The 24,935-nt window shown below is 41.4% G+C and overlaps 1 protein-coding gene across 1 annotated transcript in view; it reads right to left on the bottom strand.

The window, feature by feature from the left end:
* abhd2b (abhydrolase domain containing 2, acylglycerol lipase b) overlaps window positions 1-24,498 on the bottom strand; it is a 33,738-nt gene extending 9,240 nt beyond the window's left edge. Inside the window, exons 1-7 of the mRNA XM_084169056.1 lie at window positions 24,340-24,498; window positions 23,837-23,900; window positions 23,373-23,603; window positions 14,984-15,159; window positions 11,780-11,947; window positions 7,002-7,185; window positions 1,976-2,068 (exon numbers count right to left, since the gene is read on the bottom strand). Coding sequence (XP_084025182.1) covers window positions 1,976-2,068; window positions 7,002-7,185; window positions 11,780-11,947; window positions 14,984-15,159; window positions 23,373-23,587 — 836 coding nt within the window. The 5' untranslated portion in view covers window positions 23,588-23,603; window positions 23,837-23,900; window positions 24,340-24,498. The remainder of the gene's footprint in view (window positions 1-1,975; window positions 2,069-7,001; window positions 7,186-11,779; window positions 11,948-14,983; window positions 15,160-23,372; window positions 23,604-23,836; window positions 23,901-24,339) is intronic.
* Window positions 24,499-24,935: the final 437 nt, after the last annotated feature.

Below are 24,935 nucleotides of genomic sequence, written 5' to 3' on the forward strand. Positions count from 1 at the left end.
TTGCGCACGTTAGGATACACATCATGAAATATATTGAGTCAAAATGTTTGACAGTACCCAAATAAAACTCAATTGAATTAACATGAAATGTCAATCATTGACATACACTGAGTGTACAAAACATTAGGAACACCTGCTCTTTCCATTACAGACTGACCAGGTGAATCCTATGATCCCTTATTGACGTCACTTGTTAAATCTACTTCAAATCAATGTAGAGGACAGGTTAAAGAAGGATTTTTAAGCCTTGAGGCAATCGAGACATGGATTATGTATGTGTGCCATTCAGAGGGTGAATGGGCAAGACAAAATATTTAACTGCCTTTGAATGGGGTATGGTAGTAGGTGCCAGGCGCACCGGTTTGAGTGTGTCAAGAACTGCAACGCTGCTGGGTTTTTCATGCTCAACAGTTTCGTGTGTATCAAGAATGGTCCACCACCCAAAAGACATCCAGCCAACTTGACATAACTGTGGGAAGCATTGCGTCAACATGGGCCAGCATCCCTGTGGAATGCGGTCGACACCTTGCCCCGACGAATTGAGGTTGTTCTGAGGGCAAAAGGGGGTGCAACTCAATATTAAGAAGGTGTCCCTAATGTTTTGTACACATAGGCCTATACTGTAGGTAGGCTATTTATCTTTGAATGCAGTCATCTCGGTTTTCTTTTGAATAATATTTTTATCCTTCACTTGTTTGTAACAATTGAAAAGACATTTGTACTCAACTTTGTTGTGAAGTCATCGGTGGTCACGGCGATTCTATGTTTAGCGGTGTATTAAAGTGACGCGGGAGGGCAAAAAAAGCATCCAACGACACACTTAGCTGGTCTGAGGCAGGCTTTAGATTACGAGCGTTTTCAAGTGCAACGTTAATAACAATGGTTTTGGGAAACAGCTCTGAGTTTTAATGATGCTTCTACGAAGGTTCTAATGATGAACTTAGCCTTAAGATGCTTTTGGGAAACCGGGCCCAGGACATCAGTAGGCCTAGTCAGCACACACAGATATAGATATAAGTTAAAACGTATTTTCGGAAGAAGCCTTTGACTCGCCTCCTGAAGTGCCACCGTACACAGCACAGTCATTGGTTAGACAGCACAAAAAGGTTTACATCAGCAAGAGCAGGGCAGGCCGGGGCTTATGATTGGGAACGCCTATCCAGTGCAGTGTGTAATGCAGTGTAGCCTAGTTTTATATACACCATCCCAGCAGCGCCAAAACTCGGGAAGGAAGTACATTTTCTAAGAAATATAACTTTGCCCTGTGCTTCTCAGAGCATGCTCTTCCTATAGCCTAGGCCTATAGTATAGGCTATGGATAATTTTATTGAAACCACACAAGGTCGCACTTTATATTGCACGCCCAGCAGAGAATCAGGGATGAAGGGCAGCATCGAGCACACATCGAGATATTATAATAAGCAACTAATTCTCAAACTGAGCAATATGACAATTCATCTATTATAAATTACATGACCGTCCCCGGGCCGCTTGAGAACTCTCATATTATGACGTTTTGCCTGGGTTTGTTTACGTGATGTCTTGCCTGGGTTTGTTTACATGATGTCTTGCCTGGGTTTGTTTACATGATGTCTTGCCTGGGTTTGTTTACATGATGTCTTGCCTGGGTTTGTTTACATGATGTCTTGCCTGGGTTTGTTTACATGATGTCTTGCCTGGGTTTGTTTACATGATGTCTTGCCTGGGTTTGTTTACATGATGTCTTGCCTGGGTTTGTTTACATGATGTCTTGCCTGGGTTTGTTTTGTCGTCCAGACAGTTCGATATTTCATAATCACAAATTACGTAAATTAGTCTGGCTTTAAGCATGTAGCTAGTACATGAACTATTAGGCCAATTTATTTAGGATTTCTGTCTAGGTCTGATTTTAAAGACTGAACATTGCATAGGGACTTATGACAGTAGTGATATGTGTACTAACTACTAAGATGTGTGTTTTAGCAGTTTTATGTACCGGTGGGAGAGGATGATCTTCTTCATGTTGTCTGCCATGAGGAAGTTATAGAGCCTCCGACACTGGTCCCACTGTAGGAACGTCTCCTGGGCCCTGGATTAACACACACACAGACAGTCAATAACGGCACCAAGTCAATGACACACAATGAGTGGTTCTGTTATTGTGCATGTATTTCTACAGTGCCTTCAAAAAGTATTCATACCCCTCGACTTATTGCACATTTGTTGTGTTACAGCCTGCATCAAGTCTGGCACCAACAGGCTCTTGAACAGCTTCTATCCCCAAGCAATACGACTGATTAAATAGTTACATGGACTATTAACCTTGTATCCTCGTTGAACCTTTTGTTTATGCACTGCCTCCATACACACTCACAGGGCCCTACACACTCACTCCATCATCTGCTCACTCACACGTAAAATGTGAATACATTTATACTGACTCTTCACACACACACACACACACACAAGCTGGTGCTACTCTGTTTATCTTATATCCTGATGCCTAGTCACCTTACCCCTATACACATACACTATGTTTACACACACAAAAGTATATGGACACCCCTTCAAATTAGTGGCTATTTCAGCCACACCCGTTGCTGACAAGTGTATAAAATTGAGCACACAGACATGCAATCTTCATAGACAAACATTGGCAGTAGAATGGCCTTACTGAAGAGTTCAGTGAGTTTCAACATGGCACCGTCGTAGGACGCCACCTTTCAGTCAGTTCGTCAAATTTCTGACCTGCTAGAGCAGCCCCGGTCAACTGTAAGTGCTGTTATTGTGAATTATACAACGGGTGGGTCTAATCATGAATGCTGATTGGTTAAAAGCGCATTCCAGCCGGTGTCTATTCCACAAGTTACCACCGGCTAAATCTATGACATTAAAACTCTGTTCCATCTGACTGCGCAATCCACCGTCTCATCAGCCCAGCCAGACAATTTATAAACTTGATCGCCACTATAAAAAGCATCTAGACATTATCTCACATCTTTTAGACTAACATTTAGTTTTCAACAGCGGAGATTTGTATAAACCTTGCAGTCAGTCTCGCCGACATTTGCAACATTGTTTTAATATTCAAATTCGATATCCAGCTGTCCCATAATGAACGTGTCGGGACGAGAGACAGGCAGCGTTTCTCAACCAGTCAAAATCATGAATCAGCTGGCATAATTTTTATGGATATATACACAAAGAAAAGTCAATTGAAAAAAAAGTTACAAAACGAAACAAAGCGCAGCTAGTTTGCGGTCTTTCCAGCTTCAGTTTGAAGGGATTGTGTTAGCGGTGTTGCTGGCAAGCTCCTCTGAACAACCGTGTCCTGACGCATCATTGGCTCATTGTTATGGATGTATCCAAATAAATGTCAATAGAAAACAGCTTAAACAAACGCAAATGCAGCTACTTTGCTGTTATTCTGGCTGCACTGGTTGACGAGACTGTAAATTAGCCGTAGTTGGCTAGCTAGCAAGCAAGCAAGCAAGCAAGCAAGCAAGCAAGGGACAAGAAAGTTGCCAGCCACGAATGACTGGGTCGCGTCCATAGATACAGAACAAAGAGACTGAACGACTGGGTCGTGTCTCTGGAAACCGAACTGATAGAACGAACGACCAGCTAGTTTGGGTAGCAACCCTAGATGTGTGTCGGGACTATATATTGTGGAAGGATGAAATAGTATTAATAAATTCATCAAAATAATGTTTTTAATAAGAAATATGTCAATCATTATTTGAATATGTTGGTAACCCGTTGTATAAAAGTGATAATGCCCTCGAAGCCGGTGTTTGGAGGACATATTGGCACGGTTTGCCGGCCCTCGACATCGTCTCGGGTCAAACAGCACCCGTGCCAATAAATCCTCCAAACACCGGCTTCTCAGGCATTATCATTTAAGTGGAAACCTCTAGGAGAAACAACGGCTCAGCCGCGAAGTGGTAGGCCACACAAGCTTACAGAACGGGACTGGCGAGTGCTGAAGCGCGGAAAAATTGTCTGTCCTCGGTTGCAACACTCACAACCGAGTTTCAAACTGCCTCTGGAAGCAACGTCAGTACAATAACTGTTTGTCGGGAGTTTAGTGAAATGGGTTTCCATGGCCGAGCACAACATTTACATTTTAGTCATTTAGCAGACGCTCTTATCCAGAGCTACTTACAGTTAGTGAGTGCATACATCATTTTATTTAATTTTTTCATACTGGCCCCCCGTGGGAATCAAACCCACAACCCTGGCGTTGCAAACGCCATGCTCTACCAACTGAGCTACATCCCTGCCGGTCATTCCCTCCCCTACCCTGGACGACGCTGGGCCAATTGTGCGCCGCCACATGGGTCTCCCGGTCGCGGCCGGCTACGACAGAGCCTGGATTCGAACTAGGATCTCTAGTGGCACAGCTAGCACTGGGATGCAGTGCCTTAGAGCACTGCACAAGCCTAAGATCACCATGCGCAATGCCAAGCATCGGCTGGAATGGCGTAAAGCTCGCCACCATTGGACTCTGGAGCAGGGGAAATTAGTTATCTGGAGTGATGGATCACGCTTCACCACCTGGCAGTCCGACGGTCTAATCTGGGTTTGGTGGATGCCAGGAGAACGATACATGCCCCGAATGCAGTGCCAACTGTAAAGTTTGGTGGAGGAGGAATAATGGTCTGGTGCGGTCTTTCATGGTTCGGGCTAGGCCCCTTAGTTACATTTACATTTTAGTCATTTAGCAGACGCTCTTATCCAGAGCATTATTTTATTTTTTTATACTGGCCCCCTGTAATAAGCGAACCCACAACCCTGGCATTGCAAACGCCATGCTCTACCAACTGAGCTACATCCCTGCCGGCCATTCCCTCCCCTACCCTGGGCCAATTGTGCGCCGCCCCATGTGTCTTCCGGTCGCGGCCGGCTACGACAGAGCCTGGATACGAACCAGCTAGCACTGCGATGCAGTGCCTTAGACCACTGCGCCACTCGGGAGACCTGACACTTCATGACACTTGCTAGGCTCATAATCTGAGGTAGCAACTGCGTCAGATCTACAAATCCATTAGCTAGACCACCCGATTAGACAACAATCACCCCATTATACCCATTTGGTTTGCAACTCAGTGAACCTGTGCAGCATTCGCTCAATTTGATGCCTACGAACGAAGATTGATGCATATCAAATTACCCAGCAGCCATTTAGAAAAAACAAGTCGTCAATAAAATGGTTATTTCTTAATTAAAACATTTCTTCTGGCTGTTTAAAAATCGGCCACATCTTGAAAAAGAGGACAGGGACATGCGTTTTGTTTAGATTGTACACTTTTTTCTTAAAACAAATATGGTTAACCATAACCAGAAAATGTTTAATGTTTGATGGCTATCCGCCAGCCATCGCCTCTTAAACTGTGTCTCACCTCACTATTGGTGACCACAACATGTACTCAGGTGAACAGTGTGCGTGCTCACCAAGTAGCTGTAACCTTGTTAATAATAAGTTACCTGAGGTAAACCTAGTAACCTAGTTCCAATGAAATCTTAACGCTACAGCATCCAATGACATTCTAGACAATTCTGTGCTTCCAACTTTGTGGCAACAGTTTGGAGAAGGCCCTTTCCTGTTTCAGCATGACAATGCCCCCGTGCCAAAAATAAATTAAAGAGGTCCATACAGAAATGGGTTGTCGAGATCGGTGTGGAAGAACTTGACTGGCCTGCACAGAGCCCTGACCTCAACCCTGTCGAACACCTTTGGGATGAATTGGAACGCCAACTGCGAGCCAGGCCTAATCGCCCAACATCTGTGCCCGACCTCACTAATGCTTGTGGCTGCAGCAATGTTCCAACATCTAGTGGAAAGACTTCCCAGAAGAGTGGAGGCTGTTGTAGGAGCAAAGGGGGACCAACTCCATATTAATGCCCATGATTTTGGAATGAGATATTCAATGATCAGGTGTCCACATACTTTTGGTCATGTAATGTAGATGTGGATTGACTGTGATCAGGGCAGGGGAATGTAAGTGTGTCCTGTCTATTTAATGAACAAAATAACAAAATATGGATTAGATTTGCATGGCGCAGCCAATTAGGCTTCATAGACCAGTAGCATAATTTACAAAAAATATGCTATTCCATTCTTTTGTCTTAACGAATTAACAGATGTATTTGTGATGGCGTATATTCAATGGGTTTATTAAAATAGACGCCCACCCACATCTGCACAGCCCTACTCCCATGCACTCTGTTCCGGCATTTGCACGGGAGGTATAAAAGGCTTATGCCGGGCCTGCTTTAACAGGGGTCATATAAACATAGGCCGATTTTTTTATTTTTTAACAGGCAACATACCGTAAATCCTATGTGAAAAGTGTATTAGTGGTGTAAGCACTTTGGTAGCACTTGGGTGTGGTTTGTATAAACAGGTAATGGGCATGTGATGGCAGGTTTTTATAGCCGGAGTAACCTACTTTAGACTATTTGCAGAGTGCACGTGAAAAATGACAGTGTCGGTGTCTAAAAGTGCACAGCTAAACAGGGTGAAATGAGGTCTATGAGAGACAATAGCAGTCAGTCACTGAGGTGGAGTCACACGTTTGTGTGTGTGTGTGTGTGTGTGTGTGTGTGTGTGTGTATAGTGCTCTGAGTGAGATTAAACAGATGCTGACAAACACAAAAGCTACATGGGGTAAAGTGGTGGCCATGGCCTACCTATTGGTATGAACAAAGAGAGGCCAGACTGGCTGCCTGCCCCTTCCACAAATACACACAGGCGTGGATCTAGACACACGCGTGTTCGCGCATAGCACGCACCCGTTTACACACACGCTTAGTTATTTATCCTTTATTTAAACAAGGGACTACCATTGAGTTATTAATCTCTTTTTCAAGGGAGTCCTGGCTTTACATCTTTATTTATTCACATGTAGCCGAATCACAGCATCAACATTTTTCAACAACGTTCTACTTGGCACAATGTATTGGGTGCCATTTGTAACATGCTATATTTTGTGAAATGGATGAATTCCATTGCAACTTACCGGAGTGCGCTGTATCCCTGGCAGACACTGACGCAGCACAGCACTCTCTCCTGGTTGATCCTGTTCTCCCCCAGAAACTTGCACACAATGTTCCCCCCCAGGCTGAAGCCCACCACGATGAGCAGTGTCTGGGGGAAGGCCCGCTTGATGTAACCTACCATTGCTGCAAACTCCCATGTACAACCTGGAAGAGGAAGAAAGAAGGAGAAAAATAACAATAAGGACAATAAAAAAAAGAAAAAAATATATATATATACAGTGAGGGAAAAAAGTATTTGATCCCCTGCTGATTTTGTACGTTTGCCCACTGAAAAAGAAATGATCAATCTATAATTTTAAATGGTAGGTTTATTTGAACATTGAGAGACAGAATAACAACAAAAGAATCCAGAAAAACGCATGTCAAAAATGTAATAAATTGATTTGCATTTTAAAAATCAGGGAAATAAGTATTTGACCCCCTCTCAATCAGAAAGATTTCTGGCTCCCAGGTGTCTTTTATACAGGTAACGAGCTGAGATTAGGAGCACACTCTTAAAGGGAGTGCTCCTAATCTCATCTTGTTACTTGTATAAAAGGGATTGGAACCCAGGGGCAGCCACAGTGTAGTGCCCCTGGACAGATGTAGGGGTTACGGGCATTGCGCAAGGGCACAACGGCAGAAGATGGCCTCTAGGACACGGATGCCAGCAACCCTCCGGTTACTGGCTCACTCCCCACCAAATTTGCCAGTTGTACTAGGGATTCAAACCGGCAACCCTCCAATTGCTGACCTGCCTCTCGAACCTCTAGGCTACCTGCCGCCCCTAGCAGCAGTTAGAAAGACAGTGCAAGTTAGAGGTAAATGCAATACATGTATTAATTAACCAACTTTTAGACAACAAGCTTTTACATGGAAAACTCATGAAACATTAATTCAGTCACAGGTGTTTTCAATCATGTCCGGCTGTAGCAGACTAATTTGAAGTAGACCAAAGTCAACTTCAACTAAATGTCCCACCAGCTTTATTACTTTTTTATGTAGGGGTTAGATCAGCTTTATTGTTGCAGATAGATTGTAGCTTCCATCAATGTAACTGTCTGCATCATTTCCAATCCCCCATATATGTTTTTGTAATTATACAGTACCCGTCAAAGGTTTGGACACACCTACTCATTCAAGGGTTTTTCTTAATTTTTTACTATTTTCTACATTGTAGAATAATAGTGAAGACATCAAAACTATTAAATAACACATATGGAATCATATAGTAACCAAAAAAGTGTTAAACAAATTAAAACATTTTATATTTGAGATTCTTCAAAGTAGCCACCCTTTGCCTTGACAGCTTTGCACACTCTTGGCATTCTCTCAACCAGCTTCATGAGGTAGTCACCTGGAATGCATTTCAATTAACAGGTGTGCCTTGTTAAAAGTTAATTTGTGGAATTTCTTGCCTTCTTAATGTGTTTGAGCCAATTGGTTGTGTTGTGACTAGGTAGGGGTGGTATACAGAAGATAGCCCTATTTGGTAAAAGACCAAGTCCATATTATGGCAAGAACAGCTCAAATAAGCAAACAGAAACGACAGTCCATCATTACTTTAAGACATGAAGGTCAGTCAATACGAAACATTTCAAGAACTTTTAGTTTCTTCAAGTGCAGTCGCAAAAACCATCAAGCGAAATGATGAAACTGCCTCTCATGAGGACCTCAACAGGAAAGGAAGACCCAGAGGTACCTCTGCTGCAGAGGATAAGTTAATTAGAGTTAACTGCACCTCAGATTGCAGCCCAAATAAATGCTTCAGAGTTCAAGTAACAGACACATCTCAACATCAACTGTTCAGAGGAGACTGTGTGAATCGCAGCAAAGAAACCTACTAAAGGACACCAATAAGAAGAAGAGACCTGCTTGGGCCAAGAAACACGAGCAATGGACATTAGATCGGTGGAAATTTGTCCTTTGGTCTGCAGTCCAAATTTGAGATTTTTGGTTCCAACCGCCGTGTCTTTGTGAGACGCGGTGTGGGTGAGCGGATGATCTCCGCATGTGCAGTTCCCACCGTAAAGCATGGAGGAGGTGGTGTTATGGTGTGGGGGTGCTTTGCTGGTGACACTGTCTGTGATTTATTTTGAATTCAAGGCACACTTAACCAGCATGGCTACCACAGCATTCTACAGCGATACGCCATCCCATCTCATTTGGGTTTAGTGGGACTGTAATTTGTTTTTCAACAGGACAATGACCCAAAACACACCTCCAGGCTGTGTAAGGGCTATTTTACCAAGAAGGAGAGTGATGGAGTGCTGCATCAGATGACCTGGCCTCCACAATCCCCCGACCTCAACCCAATTGAGATGGTTTGGGATGAGTCGGACGGCAGAGTGAAGGAAAAGCAGCCAACAAGTGCTCAGCATATGCGGGAACTCCTTCAAGACTGTTGGCAAAGCATTCCAGGTGAAGCTGGTTGAGAAAATGCCAAGAGTGTGCAAAGGGTGGCTATTTGAAGAATCTCAAATATATTTTGATTTGTTTAACACTTTTTTGGTTACTACATCATTCCATATGTGCTATTTCATAGTTTTGATGTCTTCACTATTATTCTACAACGTAGAAAATAGTAAAAATAAAGAAAAACCCTTGAATGAGTAGTTGTGTACAAACTTTTGACTGGTACTGTGTGTGTGTGTGTGTAAATATATATATAATTTTCCACACACCTTGTAAAAATATATTTCCATTATTATTTTCCGCTAACCCTACCACCCCTCCCCTAACTGGAGTAAACTAATGAACACCATCACTTAGGCTTCTACTTCCAGCTTATACAGTGAGGGAAAAAAGTATTTGATCCCCTGCTGATTTTGTACGTTTGCCCACTGACAAAGAAATGATCAGTCTATAATTTTAAATGGTAGGTTTATTTGAGCAGTGAGAGACAGAATAACAACCAAAAAAATCCAGAAAAACACATGTCAAAAATGTTCTAAATTGATTTGCATTTTAATGAGGGAAATAAATATTTTACCCCCTCTCAATCAGAAAGATTTCTTGCTCCCAGGTGTCTTTTATACAGGTAACGAGCTGAGATTAGGAGCACACTCTTAAAGGGAGTGCTCCTAATCTCAGCTTGCTACCTGTATAAAAGACACCTATCCACAGAAGCAATCAATCAATCAGATTCCAAACTCTCCACCATGGCCAAGACCAAACAGTGCTCCAAGGATGTCAGGAACAAGATTGTAGACCTACACAAGGCTGGAATGGGCTACAAGACCATCGCCAAGCAGCTTGGTGAGAAGGTGACAACAGCTGGTGCGATTATTCGCAAATGGAAGAAACACAAAATAACTGTCAATCTCCCTCGGCCTGGGGCAAGATCTCACCTCGTGGAGTTGCAATGGTCATGAGAACGGTGAGGATTCAGCCCAGAACTACACGGGAGGATCTTGTCAATGATCTCAAGGCAGCTGTGACCATAGTCACCAAGAAAACAATTGGTAACACACTACGCCGTGAAGGACTGAAATCCTGCAGCGCCCGCAAGGTCCCCCTGCTCAAGAAAGCACATATACAGGCCCGTCTGAAGTTTGCCAATGAACATCTGAATGATTCAGAGGAGAACTGGGTGAAAGTGTTGTGGTCAGATGAGACCAAAATCGAGCTCTTTGGCATCAACTCAATTCGCCGTGTTTGGAGGAGGAGGAATGCTGCCTATGACACCAAGAACACCATCCCCACTGTCAAACATAGAGGTGGAAACATTATGCTTTGGGGGTGTTTTTCTGCTAAGGGGACAGGACAACTTCACCGCATCAAAGGGACAATGGACGGGGCCATGTACCGTCAAATCTTGGGTGAGAACCTCCTTCCCTCAGCCAGGGCATTGAAAATGGGTTGTGGATGGGTATTCCAGCTTGACAATGACCCAAAACACACGGCCAAGGCAACAAAGGAGTGGCTCAAGAAGAAGCTCCTAATCTCAGCTCGTTACCTGTATAAAAGACACCTGGGAGCCAGAAATCTTTCTGATTGAGAGGGGGTCAAATATTTATTTCCCTCATTAAAATGCATATCAATTTAGAACATTTTTGACATGCGTTTTTCTGGATTTTTTGGTTGTTATTCTGTCTCTCACTGTTCAAATAAACCTACCATTAAAATTATAGACTGATCGTGTCTTTGTCAGTGGACAAACGTACAAAATCAGCATGGGATCAAATACTTTTTTCCCCTCACTGTACATACTATATACATTTTAAGGACACATTCTATTTTACAATAGTTCTATTTGTTTGTTTTTAGTGCTGTCCTTCCTCTTCCCTCAACCTCTCCCATCTATTTCTGATGTCCATCCAGTTTGATTTCTATATATTCTTTAACTGTGCTGTTTCACAAAAGTTCTGAACCTATATACATTTTACGGACATTTATCTTGTTGTTATTAGTCCCACCCTTCAGCTCCTCCCATCTATCTCTTAACACCATCCATATTGGATTTCCATTTTGCCATGTTTCTACAGATTGTAAATTAAAGATAAAATGTTTTGCTAAAAGTATTCTTATATTATTGATCGATTGACTATGACTTTTCAAATCACCCAGTAGTGCCATCTCCAGCGTTAGCTCCAGGTAAATGTTGCAATTCTTCTGCCATTCCTGGACCTGTGACCAAAAACAAGCTACATATGGACAGTACCAAAATAAATGATCTAATGACTGTCTCTTCACAGCTTTATTATTAAAAGGACAACAATATGCGTACTTAACAGAGCCCTGGCCCTGTCTGTCTTACCGTAGGTGAACATGCGTGGCGAGGTGAGCTCGATGTTGGGCAGGGCCCCCAGATGGTTGAGAACAGCACACCTGTATCCCTGCCTCTGGGAGTGATCCACAAAGGTGCGGATGTAGTGCTTCTCACTGTGGTTACCAATCCCCGGGCAGATCACCATTGTGATGTCATCTTTGGAGTAAAAACACAGTAAACAAACACGGGTGCAAAAGGGGAGTCCGTGGGTAGGTGGTGTTAGGGTAAATTGAAGGTTGAAAAGTATGCTAATCTATGTGCAACAGGGTCATATTCATTAGGGCACACAGTGGAAAACGCTTTAAAACATTTTGCAACAGGAAATTTAAAATTTGCATTGGACCAGTCCCGGTAGTCCTTCCCTGTTTCAGTCATTTTCTTCTGTGTGGTGCCTAATGAACAAGACCAAGGAGTAGGGTTAGGCGGCATCCAGATTTTCATACCGTTCTGTACCAGACCGGGGTACAGGGTATTACCAGCAGTGCACACAAGGGCCGCTATTTCTTTTTTTTTTTAATTTGGGGGGGGGGGGGGACGCACAAAACACATTTAGGCAGCAGGGGCCTCATTTATAACCGTTGCTTAAATTTCACACAACATTTCTGCATGCGCAATTTCTGAAAAGTCTGCACAGGTACAACAATATTAAGATTTATAAACTTGGCGCACGCCATACATACGCATGTTTCCCAGTTATAAATCAGACCGGTTGTAAAACTGTGTGAGCGTGAACAAGCATTAAAACTCTGCCTGGAAAACGCCCTCCATTCACCTTTTATGGTGACAATAACTTTTTTTTTTTTACAAATGTAGTTTATCAATAGATTGGGTTACAATGTCCTGCCTTGGTATAGGCTCGGAGATTAAAATAGGCAATGGTGTCGCGCTCCTGTCGCACAGCAATACTGTATCCTAACCATAGTTTCAAATATTTTACATAAGCTACCAGTTTATTTACTGAGTTGGCAGAATGCTTTAATCTATGCTGTATCTGGCAAAGGACTGTGTCCGTTTCTGAAAGAGAAAACAATGTCAAATTATTATGGACCTGGCAGCATAACGTTTGAATTCAACAATGTTTTGCATCGACTTTTCCCACAACCTAAATGATGGACTGCCCGTGAATTCTGAAACATTGTCTAGGGCAGGCTACTCATTTTTTTGATGTTGAAATGCAATAATCCCATAGGCAGTGCTATTTATAATACACAGTTGAATTTAACAAGTGAACAGTTGATATTTTAGATTAAGGTAGGCTTATGTATGCTACAGCCTACTTCAATGTAAAATATCAACTGTTCACCTGTTAAATTTGACTGAATAATATAAAACAGCGCTGCCTATGGGATTGCAAAACTTGAAATACATATAGCCAGTCTATTTACTAGGTCCAATTAAATGAGAGCTGTGCATGGTACTTTGTTGTATGGCTACTTGGGGAATATGAACCCATCACAGCCAGAAAAGGTGAGCATTTTTTTCTGCAACTGTTATGAAAACAAAAATAAATAGGAAAAATATGAAATGTCTATATTTTAGATTCGCTCTTCTCACCAACGGCAAATGGCTGAATTCTTGTTTTCCTGTTTTTTTATGAATAAGCTTTTCATCATATCCCCCATTTGCACAAAACACTTACTTGCCAGCTTGCAATACAATATTTCAACCACTAGCAGAGATGTGTGTACACATGGTCTAAAGTTTGCTTGGAGGTGAGCACATTCTCACATCAAGTTCAATTTTTATTAATGCCAACTTTTGCGTGAAAATTGGCGCACACACATTTTGGGGGTACATTTATAAATGAGGCCCCAAGAATCTTGATTGATTGCCTCTGCTGTAACCAAGAAGCTTGATCTTGCAGGCTAGCTACTTAGCTGCTATTATTATCATTATTATTATTATTATTATTATTATTATTATTATTATTAAAATCATACCATCTGTATTTCAAAATACCCCAGTATACCGTCCAAGCCTACCAGGGAGTCACTGCACAGATAAAGGGTGTGTTTGTTTACAAAATTGGAGGCCGGTGACTATGCTACTCTTTTCTCAGGGGGACCATCTTGCTAATGGTCTCGAACCCAATTAGATACCCTAGGGCAGGTGCCAAAAAAGTCAACAGTCCTTGAGAAAAAAAAAAAAGATATATATATATGTTACCTTGACATACAGTATTCAAGATAAGGAAACAGTGGACACCAACCAAAGCCAATTCCATACGATGAATTACCTAAAAATGTCAAAATAATGCACACGAATCGCAGACCTGTTGCATTCAAAACTCATTTTGAAGTGCCACTACACTGAGGACTTGAAGGGATGCAGACAGTTGCAGACAGTATTGACCACAGCACAGCTGTTTTTGTAACCCTAACCAATAGGCTGAGTCATGCCCAATCACAGATAGAGTACTGTACATGGCATGTGGTACATGAGCAGACCTGGGTTCAAATACTATTTGAAATAATTTCAAATACTTTAGCTGGGCTTGATTGAGCTCGTTTGGCATAATTGAACCAACACAATAATTGCAAAAGTGCAAATCCCACCCATCTGGCACTCCAGGCAGGCTAGCTTCCCTACACTGGCTACAAAACACCTTTAGAACAGATACAATTATGTTTAAGGTTAGGCTTGGTTTAGCCCCAACCTACATTGCAGAACTTCTCTCTCCCTATGTGCCAAAATGCAGCTCGAGATCCCCTGGTAAAGCATTGTTGACCATTCCAAATTCTAGGTTGAACTTTGTAATGGTCTGCCAGAGGAGATCAGGCTTGCTGATTCAGTGCCTCTTTAAATCCCCCCTGAAAACCCACTTTTATAAAACTGCTTTTAAATATATGATTTTATATAGCCATTTTGTTTTTCTTCTCCAGTCTCTATCGTACTTTTATTATACACTTGAGGCAAAGCACTTTGTTAACATGTTATCGAAAAGCGCTCTATAAATAAAGTTATTATTATTATTCAAGCAAACACTACAAGTATTTGAAAGATTTAAAATAGTATTTGAACCCAGGTCTGTACATGACATGTGGTACAGTACATGACACTGAATATCTCAGAGTAGGGTGAAGCTGCCCCTAGACGCTGATCTTGGGTCATTTTTACATTTCCTCACTAATGGTTAAGGTTATGATTGGGGCAGGGGAAGCTGAGTTCTGCACCTAGGAGCGAATATCTCACCTCCAGTGCGGTGGTCACCCAGCGGCTCGAAGAGGTCAAAGGTGGCAGTGGCCCCATCCTGCATGAGGAGGTACTTGCGTACCCCACAGGGGGTCGGGGAGCTGACACGCCCCATCTTCCCATACAGGGCCGTCTGGAGGTGTCCACTCTTCCCCCACAGCAGCGGTGGTATGTACCTGTGTGAATACACAAATGGGCAAGAGTGGATGTGTGAGAGCAGAGTGAGCCAGTGATGTAAGAGCAGTAATGTCAGTGCCTTGTGGAACATTTTGTGTTGTGAACATGGTATGAAATCCCAGAGCGAACTGGTACATTCCACACACACACACGTGCATGGAATCACACGCTAAAGCACACACAAAATCTAGCATGAAGTTAACATGTTATTGCATGTACAAACATGTAATTTGCGAGTAACTCTGGATCCTAGCTGTGCCTCTGGCATAGTCTTTCCATCTCACGCAAAGAGACACACAACTGTGTTATGTAACCTTGTTTCCCCGCTCTGTGACCAGGCTTTGGCCTATAGGATCAATTATTAGTAATATATCACTGGTAGCAAGACATTAACATGGTTGTTGTGGTTGGTCCTGTGTTCTCTCTGGCGTCCTTTCCCCCTTGCGGCAGGTGTGGATGCAGGAGCGTTTGCACGCTCGGCCCATTTCTTCCGCAGTCAACCATGTGGTGTGCATTTTTGTGTTTGGAAAGGTGCGACGTTAGTGAGTGAGAGGGGAAATGGTTGCATATCCCAGAGCCGACAGGGGTCTATGAGCAGGGGTAGTGAGAGAGAGCTTTCAATTTTGTGTAGATAATAATAATAATAATAATAATAATAATAATAATAATAATAATAATAATAGATGAGGGATATACATTTTTAAATATAGCATACATCTAATCAAATGTTTTATTGTCCTATCATGATGGAAAGATCCCTAACCCTATATCCTGGACACCCACCTGAGTGACCCATACACCAAAGAGAAGTTCCCATCTCTTTTATGGACCTGCTGTGAGTATGCAGCCTAAACAGAGAAATAAATGCGGTCAGAGACCTACTTGAGCAGCACCGCCCCCTCAAGATTCTGAGCCTGCCTGGCAGGGTTGGTCCTACAAAGCCAGAGCCCCCTGATGGGAGAGCATTATATACAAGGAAATTCTCAAAGCTGCTAATGAGAACCTTGACGACCTTTTACCTAGCCGGTGGGGTACCCCCACCCAGGTAGTGGCAGTGCTGGCAACACTGGCTGCAGTGACCCATGGGGATGGGGTCACACTCGGACAATCAGAGAGGGGGTTTATCATTGTGGCCCAGGTGGCACAAAATAATCAAAGGTCTGACTGCACGGAGATGCTTGGGAAAAATGGTTACAACAGGGGATCAGAGTGTGTGTCTCAGGTGAAGAGGGTGGATCTGATCTCCATCAACTAGGACTTGACATAGATTAAGTAGATTAATCAAATCTCACACTGTTGTCAATTTCAGCTCAATCTGCATGCTTTCTCAATCAGCTGTAACTGTATGTGCACTCGTAAATCAGGTCCTTTCTTGAGTTGGGCTCTGGGATATAACAGCCGTTGAGTATCTGATTTTATGGTGGATTGTGGAGGAGGGGGGTTGAGTGTGTTGGAGTATGTGAGTGTGTGTGTTTGTCCGGCATCTGTTGTGGGGGGTATGGGATGGACCACTGAAATTATTTGGTAGGATAATAATTGCTTGTCAATAAATTAAATGTAATACAATGGCAATCCGGGTTATATGTTAAAATCCTACGCATGAACTGCCGACATTATTACGCATATTAATTGATAATGATGGAAAATAGGATATGCATTATTTTTTTTAATATATGAGGTGACAGCATTGGAAATGCTTTTGGCAGTTAATCTGCTTCGGATTTGTGGGTGGCACTGTGTGCTGTTTTCGATGGATGGGTCCTGGCCTCTCGGGGCCTTAGGGATCCGGAGGAACGTGGGTGGGATGCTGATCACTGGGATGACGGCTCAATTTGGGATGGGGAGGGGCTTTAGCGGGGGAATTATTGGAGAACAATTGAAGGGTTACTCAGTAGCAATGCAAATATCATGGTACAGCTATATGGACACTCAATCATTACGGTATTTTTTATTGGTAAATTTACAAAAATATATGAAACCTGTATCTCATTATGGTAAGTGGTGAAATAAGTATAGCCAGTTATAATTGTAATGGTTTAGCTGATAACAAAAGAAGAACAATATTTACATGGCTCAAAGAGAAGGAATATAATATCTATTGTATACAGGAAACTCATTCAATAATTCAAGATTAAGTTGCGTGGAAAAAGGAATGGGGGGGGGGGGGGGAATATACTTCTCCCATGGGCAAAGAAATTCAAAAGGGGTGATGATATTAATTAATAGTAATTTCGATCCGAATGTGCAAATTGTCCAAATAGATACGCAAGGTAGATGGATTATTTTAAATATGTTATTGGACCATAAACAGATATGGCTCATTAACCTTTACGGACCAAATAATGATGATCCACACTTCTTTGACAATATATATAATAAATTATCAACCCTGCAAGCAATTCAAGACAATATTATTATGGTGGGGGATTATAATACTGTTTTATATAGCTCAATGGACCGTAAAGGAATTCACACCACAAACAATCACCCACATGCTCTTAAGGAAATTGTGAAATGTCATGGATACATTAGAACTAGTAGATATATGGAGGCTTAAATATCCTGATCTAGTGAGATATACATGGCGGAGACTCAATCAAGCTAGTCGTCTTGACTTTCTTATCTCATTCTCGTTGGCACCAAAAGTTTTAAAAAGTGTTGATAGGGCACAGAATGCGGTCGGACCATCATATAATTGGCATATACATTACTCTTACTGAATTTCCACGTGGGCGAGGATATTGGAAATTTAATCAAAGCCTATTGGATGGTAAATTTATTTATAATTAGAACAAAGGAATTTATAACTGACTTTTTCCGACATAACATAGGTACAGCAAATCCCCTTATTGTATGGGACTCCTTTAAATGTGCCTTTAGAGGCCATGCAATTCAGTACTCATCTCGAAAACAAAAGCAATTTAGGTCAAAAGAGTTTATACTAACAAAGGAAATAGAAAGTCTAACAGAACAGATAGACGGCAATAAAAACTAACATAGAGGCTCAGAATAAATTAGAGGAAAAACAAAAAGAAATGGAGAAACTTATTCAAGAAAGATCAAGTGTAATATATTATAAAAAATAAAGCAAACTGGATGGAATATGGGGAAAAATGCACAAAATTCTTTTTTAATCTTCAACATAGGAATGCTACCAAAAAGAATTTAATGAAATTGGTTACAATTGACGGAGTCACCCATAATTCACCAAATTATATTTTGAAGGAGGAAACAAGGTACTTTAAGCATATGTTTTCTTTTCAGTCGCCTCCATCTCCTCTAACTGAAGCTAATTGTAGAGAATGTTTTTCTATTGATAATGTAAAATTAACAGCCATACAGAAAGACTCATGTGAAGGTGAAATTACAGAGGAGGAACTTCTGGATGCAATTAAAGACTTTAAGTCCGGGAAAACTCCAGGGTTGGATGGCATACCAAACCTTTTTTGATATACTAAGAGGACCGTTATTAGCATGTTTTAATCACTGCTATGTAAATGGTAGATTATCTGACACTCAAGAAGAATATCTCAATATTACTGAAACAGGATACAAGTGGAAAATATAAAGATCCAGTCCATTAAAAAAATTGGAGGCCCCTTACACTTCAGTGTTGTGATGCAAAAATTCGAGCAAAATGTATAGCGCATAGAATTAAAAAGGTATTGTCGGATATTATTCATTCAATCAGACAGGTTTTTTACATGGAAGATACATTGGAGATAATATAAGGGAAGTATTGGAAGCAATAGAACACTATGGAAAATATGGGAAATCAGGCCTGGTATTCATAGCAGACTTCAAAAAGGCATTTGATAAAGTACGACTGGGGTTTATATATAAATGCCTGGAGCATTTCAATTTTGGAGAATCTCTTATAACATGGGTCAAAACCATGTATAGTAACCCTAGGTGTAAAATAGTAAATAATGGGCATTTATCAGAAAGTTTTAAACTGTCAAGAGGCGTGAAACAAGGTTGTCCACTATCGGCATATCTATTTATTGTGGCTATCGAGATGTTAGCTATTAAAATCAGATCCAATAATAATATCAGAGGATTAGAAATCCAGGGATTGAAAACAAAGGTGTGTCATTGTACGCTGATGATTCATGTTTTCTTTTAAATCCACAACTAGAATCCCTCCACAGCCTCAGAGGATCAAGATACATTTTCTAATCTCTCTGGATTACAACCAAATTATGACAAATGTACTATATTACGTATTGGATCACTAAAAAATACAATTTTTACATTACCATGTAGTTTACCAATAAAATGGTCTGATGGTGATGTGGATATACTCGGAATACATATCCCAAATGTAATAAATGATCTCACTTCAATAAATTTTAATCGAAAGTGAGCAAAAATAGATAAGATCTTGCTACCATGGAAAGGTAAATACCTGTCAATTTGTGGAAAAATCACCCTGATTAACTCTTTAGTATTATCCCAGTTTACCTATTTGCTTATGGTCTTGCCTAAGCCTAGCGAACAGTTTTTTTTAAATTATATGAGAATAAAAATATTCAAATTTTATTTGGAACGGCAAGCCAGACAAAATTAAAAGGGCCTATTTATATAATGAATATGAATTCGGAGGACAGAAATTATTAAATATTAAAAGCATTAGACCTATCACTAAAAGCTTCAGTCATACAAAAGTTATACTTACATCTGAACTGGTTCTCAAACAAATTAGTAAGATTGTCTCACCCAATGTTCAAGAATGGCCTTTTTCCCCTTTATTCAGATTACAACTGCTCATTTTCAGTTATTTGAAAAGGAAATCATCTCCCAAATATCACTATTTCTAAAACAAGCCATAGAAAGTTGGTTGCAATTTCAATTTAATCCTCCAGAAACGACAGAACAAATAATGCAACAAATATTGTGGTTAAATTCATTGTAGGATTTTTAAATGAGTTTATTTGCAAATTATGGTGGAAAATAAGTATTTGGTCAATAACAAAAGTTTCTCAATACTTTGTTATATACCCTTTGTTGGCAATGACACAGGTCAAACGTTTTCTGTAAGTCTTCACAAGGTTTTCACACACTGTTGCTGGTATTTTGGCCCATTCCTCCATGCAGATCTCCTCTAGAGCAGTGATGTTTTGGGGCTGTCGCTGGGCAACACGGACTCTCAACTCCCTCCAAAGGTTTTCTATGGGGTTGAGATCTGGAGACTGGCTAGGCCACTCCAGGACCTTGAAATGCTTCTTACGAAGCCACTCCTTCGTTGCCCGGGCGGTGTGTTTGGGATCATTGTCATGCTGAAAGACCCAGCCACGTTTCATCTTCAATGCCCTTGCTGATGGAAGGAGGTTTTCACTCAAAATCTCACAATACATGGTCCCATTCATTCTTTCCTTTACACGGATCAGTCGTCCTGGTCCCTTTGCAGAAAAACAGCCCCAAAGCATGATGTTTCCACCCCCATGCTTCACAGTAGGTATGGTGTTCTTTGGATGCAACTCAGCATTCTTTGTCCTCTAAACACAACGAGTTGAGTTTTTACCAAAAAGTTCTATTTTGGTTTCATCTGACCATATGACATTCTCCCAATCCTCTTCTGGATCATCCAAATGCACTCTAGCAAACTTCAGATGGGCCTGGACATGTACTGGCTTAAGCAGGGGGACACGTCTGGCACTGCAGGATTTGAGTCCCTGGCGGCGTAGTGTGTTACTGATGGTAGGCTTTGTTACTTTGGTCCCAGCTCTCTGCAGGTCATTCACTAGGTCCCCCCGTGTGGTTCTGGGATTTTTGCTCACCGTTCTTGTGATAATTTTGACCCCACGGGGTGAGATCTTGCGAGGGATCGAGGGAGATTATCAGTGGTCTTGTATGTCTTCCATTTCCTAATAATTGCTCCCACAGTTGATTTCTTCAAACCAAGCTGCTTACCTATTGCAGATTCAGTCTTCCCAGCCTGGTGCAGGTCTACAATTTTGTTTCTGGTGTCCTTTGACAGCTCTTTGGTCTTGGCCATAGTGGAGTTTGGAGTGTGACTGTTTGAGGTTGTGGGCATGTGTCTTTTATACAGATAACAAGTTCAAACAGGTGCCATTAATACAGGTAACGAGTGAAGGACAGAGGAGCCTCTTAAAGAAGAAGTTACAGGTCTGTGAGAGCCAGAAATCTTGCTTATTTGTTATTGACCAAATACTTATTTTCCACCATAATTTGCAAATAAATTCATTAAAAATCCTACAATGTGATTTTCTGGATTTTTTTCCCCTCAATTTGTCTATCATAGTTGACGTGTACCTATGATGAAAATAACAGGCCTCTCATCTTTTTAAGTGGGAGAACTTGCACAATTGGTGGCTGACTAAATACTTTTTTCCCCCACTGTAATTGCAGCCTTACCGCAAAAATGGAAGAGGAAAGTGGAAGGGGGAGAAAGTAAGGAACTTGTCTGTCGGCCTTGCATTAAAGAACATAATTGGTTAAGGAAAACTGTGATAAATAAAAAAGTATATCAGTTTCATTTAAGGACCAAAGGATTGACAGCCGTCCCATATAGATTGCAAAATAGTTGGGAAGAGATTTTTGACGTACCGATCCCATGGCATAGTGTTTATGAACTGACACGCAAAACGACACCGGATTCAAAAATTAGAATCTTTCAATTTAAATTATATAAAATTCTTGCTACCAATAGAATGTTATTTATATGGGGGATACAGTCTTCCCAGCTCTGCAGATTTTGCTGTGAAGAGACAGAATCATTAGATCATTTGTTTTGGTTCTGTCCATTTGTAGCTTGTTTTTGGACACAGGTCCAGGAATGGCTAAAGGATTGCAATATTTACGTGGAGCTAACCTTGCAGATAGCATTACTGGGTGATCTGAAAAGCCATAGTTAAATCAATCAATAATATAATAATACTTTTAGCAAAAATGTTTATTTTTAATTCACAATCGGTAGAAGCAATGAGAATAGAAAGGTTCAGAACTTTTGTAAGACATCACAGTACAGTTGAAATATATATGGCAAATAGAAATCTTATATGGATGGTGTTAAGAGATAGATGGGAGGTGTTGAATGGAGTTGAAGGATGGGACTAATAACAAGATAACTAATAATGTAAGCATACTGTGTCCATAATAAGTATATAGGTTGTATGTTGGGAGCTTTTGGGAAAGAGCACAGTTAAAAAGATATGGCATATAGAAGCAAACCGGATGGACATCATGAAAATGATCGGAGAGGTTGAGAGTAGAAAAGTTCAGGAGCAAAAACAAATAAAATATAATTATTGTAAAATTGACTGTGTCCATAAAATGTAGATAGTAAGTATAAGCTGGAAGTAGAGGCCTAAGCATTGTTGTTCACTAATTTACCCCAAGTAGGGAAAGGATTGCGGGGTTGAAAAGTAATAAAGGGGAGTATATATATATAAAAAAAACATGGGGGATTGGAAGTGATGCAGACAATTACATTGATGGAAGTTACAATCTATTTGCAATATTAAGCTGATCTGCAAATATGCCTCAATGAAACACAAGACAAACAGCTGCCTATATCCTTTAGCTAGAGAGTTTCTCTTAAAATGTTCACTTTATCCATGTAAAGACAGTGTAATTTAGTCATGCTAAGTCTGCAGTGTGGTCCATACTGTAGATGTTATGTAATTCCGATGTGGCTGTAAAATAATAGTCTTAATAGGACACCTCCTATACCCACACACAGGGCATCTCAGGTTGTCTGGACAGCCGTTGACTGAGGCAGGGAGTGTAGAGGATTGGTCTCACAGGGAGGTACTGTGAAAAGGGCACTATCAAGACTGGGTTGAAAGTGATCACGACTCAGGGGAAAGGACAGATTAAGGGTGTTTATGAAAAAGGGATAGTATGTCCTGTAGCTACAGTATGTGTGGATTTATGAGTATGAGTGTGTGACTGTCTGTGTGTGTGGCATGTACCAGTCTGCTCTGGAATTTGATATTGATACCATATTCACAACAACATAACATGTTCCAGGAAGCACTGCATGGCATTACTGCTATTTCGCTCACGTTTGTGTGCTTGCTCTCAAGTAGGCCTGTGTGCGCCGGTGCAAGGGAACAGTGGACACAGTTTGCATCCCAAATGGCACCCCATTTCCTATATAGTTTACTACATTTGACCAGGCCTCTATAGGTGATAGTGGCTGTGTCCCAAATGGCATCCTATCTGCTGGATAGGTATCAGTACTCACGCTTTGGTCAGGATGGGGCAGGACTTGAGCAGGTAGCGATTGAGGGGCGTGTCCTGATAGGTGACATCAGGCGGGGCCGTGGGACTCTTCAGATTCAGACAGCGCACCAGGAAATAGAGCACCGTTGCGACAGCAGCCAGCTTCATGCCATCAAACATGGCTGGCATCTCGGGGGCAATGGTGTGGACATCACCCGGCTCCACGAGTGTACTCATGGTTGACAGAGAGGACCTATGTTTAGGCACAATTAACATATGATTACAATAGCTTACAGCAACACATGGCACACAGGTGCAGAGGGCATAGAAAGAGGCACAGGCAGTCATTGCATTGATAAATAATGTAAATTAGAGCTTGATAAGGATAATGAGATCAGATATGACCACAATAAGACTGATTTGAAGTCCATAAACAGCAGAATGAAATGAGGTCGGTCAGACAAAGTGTCAAACATTTTTGCCCACCTTGCCTTGCCTCTGTTCAATAACTAAGGTTACTCCTGGACATGCAATTCAGAATCTGGCAGCGCTAGAAAAGAGGAACAACAAGTCACTCAAATAGCAAACTGTCAGCATATTGTTGAATGCAAAAGTCTAATCTGTTTGACTTCATGTATATACAAATTATATTATATAAAACAGTATCATTGTACAAATTCCAATCATTCGGACATCAATATTTAGCAGTCAAGTTTGCCAGTTAATGTGTATGCCTTAGAGTTGAACTTGCGCGAGACAACTCATCCTACGCTTACAATCTAGTCTAGAATAGAAAAATGCTACCCACGTTTGATACAGTGTAACAGACAGTGAATGAATGAACAGTAACAGACAATGAACATGGTTTACTAGAGAAAAAGTAGACTGCCCTCTGTCAGCCGAGTCCCTAATTTCAGCACACACGCAGTAGCAATTGTTTCTGTAAAAAGGGAAGCAAGTCAGCTGGTTAGCAACCATGCACAACATACCATTTTTACCCCGAAGATATTTCTGTCGGTCTCCTTGAGCTTTCGTCCGAACCAGTCTCCTTACATGCCTGTATAGAAGCTGTTTTGCTATATGTGTACACTGCACAGCTACTCCGTGTAGCCACGGACTGTTTACTATAGCATTTACTACAGCTGAGACACGCGAGCGCCTAGCAACTGCAGCCTGACTTCCTACTGAAGAAGAGGTAATTTACATATAGCTATTTTTATTGGAGCTCAGTTACCGCTACGTCACATGTTGGCCAATTTATCAACGCCAAAAAAAAAATAACACTTCAGCGAGGGTGTTCTATTAATGCCCCGGGTGAAGCGGGTTAGCGTTGAGTGCATCGTTTTGAACCTGGGATTCCTCCCGGGCGTGAGCCAGGTGTCCAGTTTTGGTCGACGGCGAAGTCGGCTCAAAACAAAAGTAACGTGGGTTGAGCACGTGGAGTAATGAGTAGGATTCTGTGTTTTTACATGCAAAACTGCTTTATCTGCCTTCCCAATGAAAACTAGTTTGAACATATTTTATGGAAAAGAGCTGTATGCTTCTGAACGATACACAATGCTGCCTTGTTGACAACACGACCAAG

This window comes from Coregonus lavaretus (genome assembly GCF_964263955.1).
Source record: "Coregonus lavaretus genome assembly, chromosome: 9".
NCBI lineage: Eukaryota > Metazoa > Chordata > Actinopteri > Salmoniformes > Salmonidae > Coregonus > Coregonus lavaretus.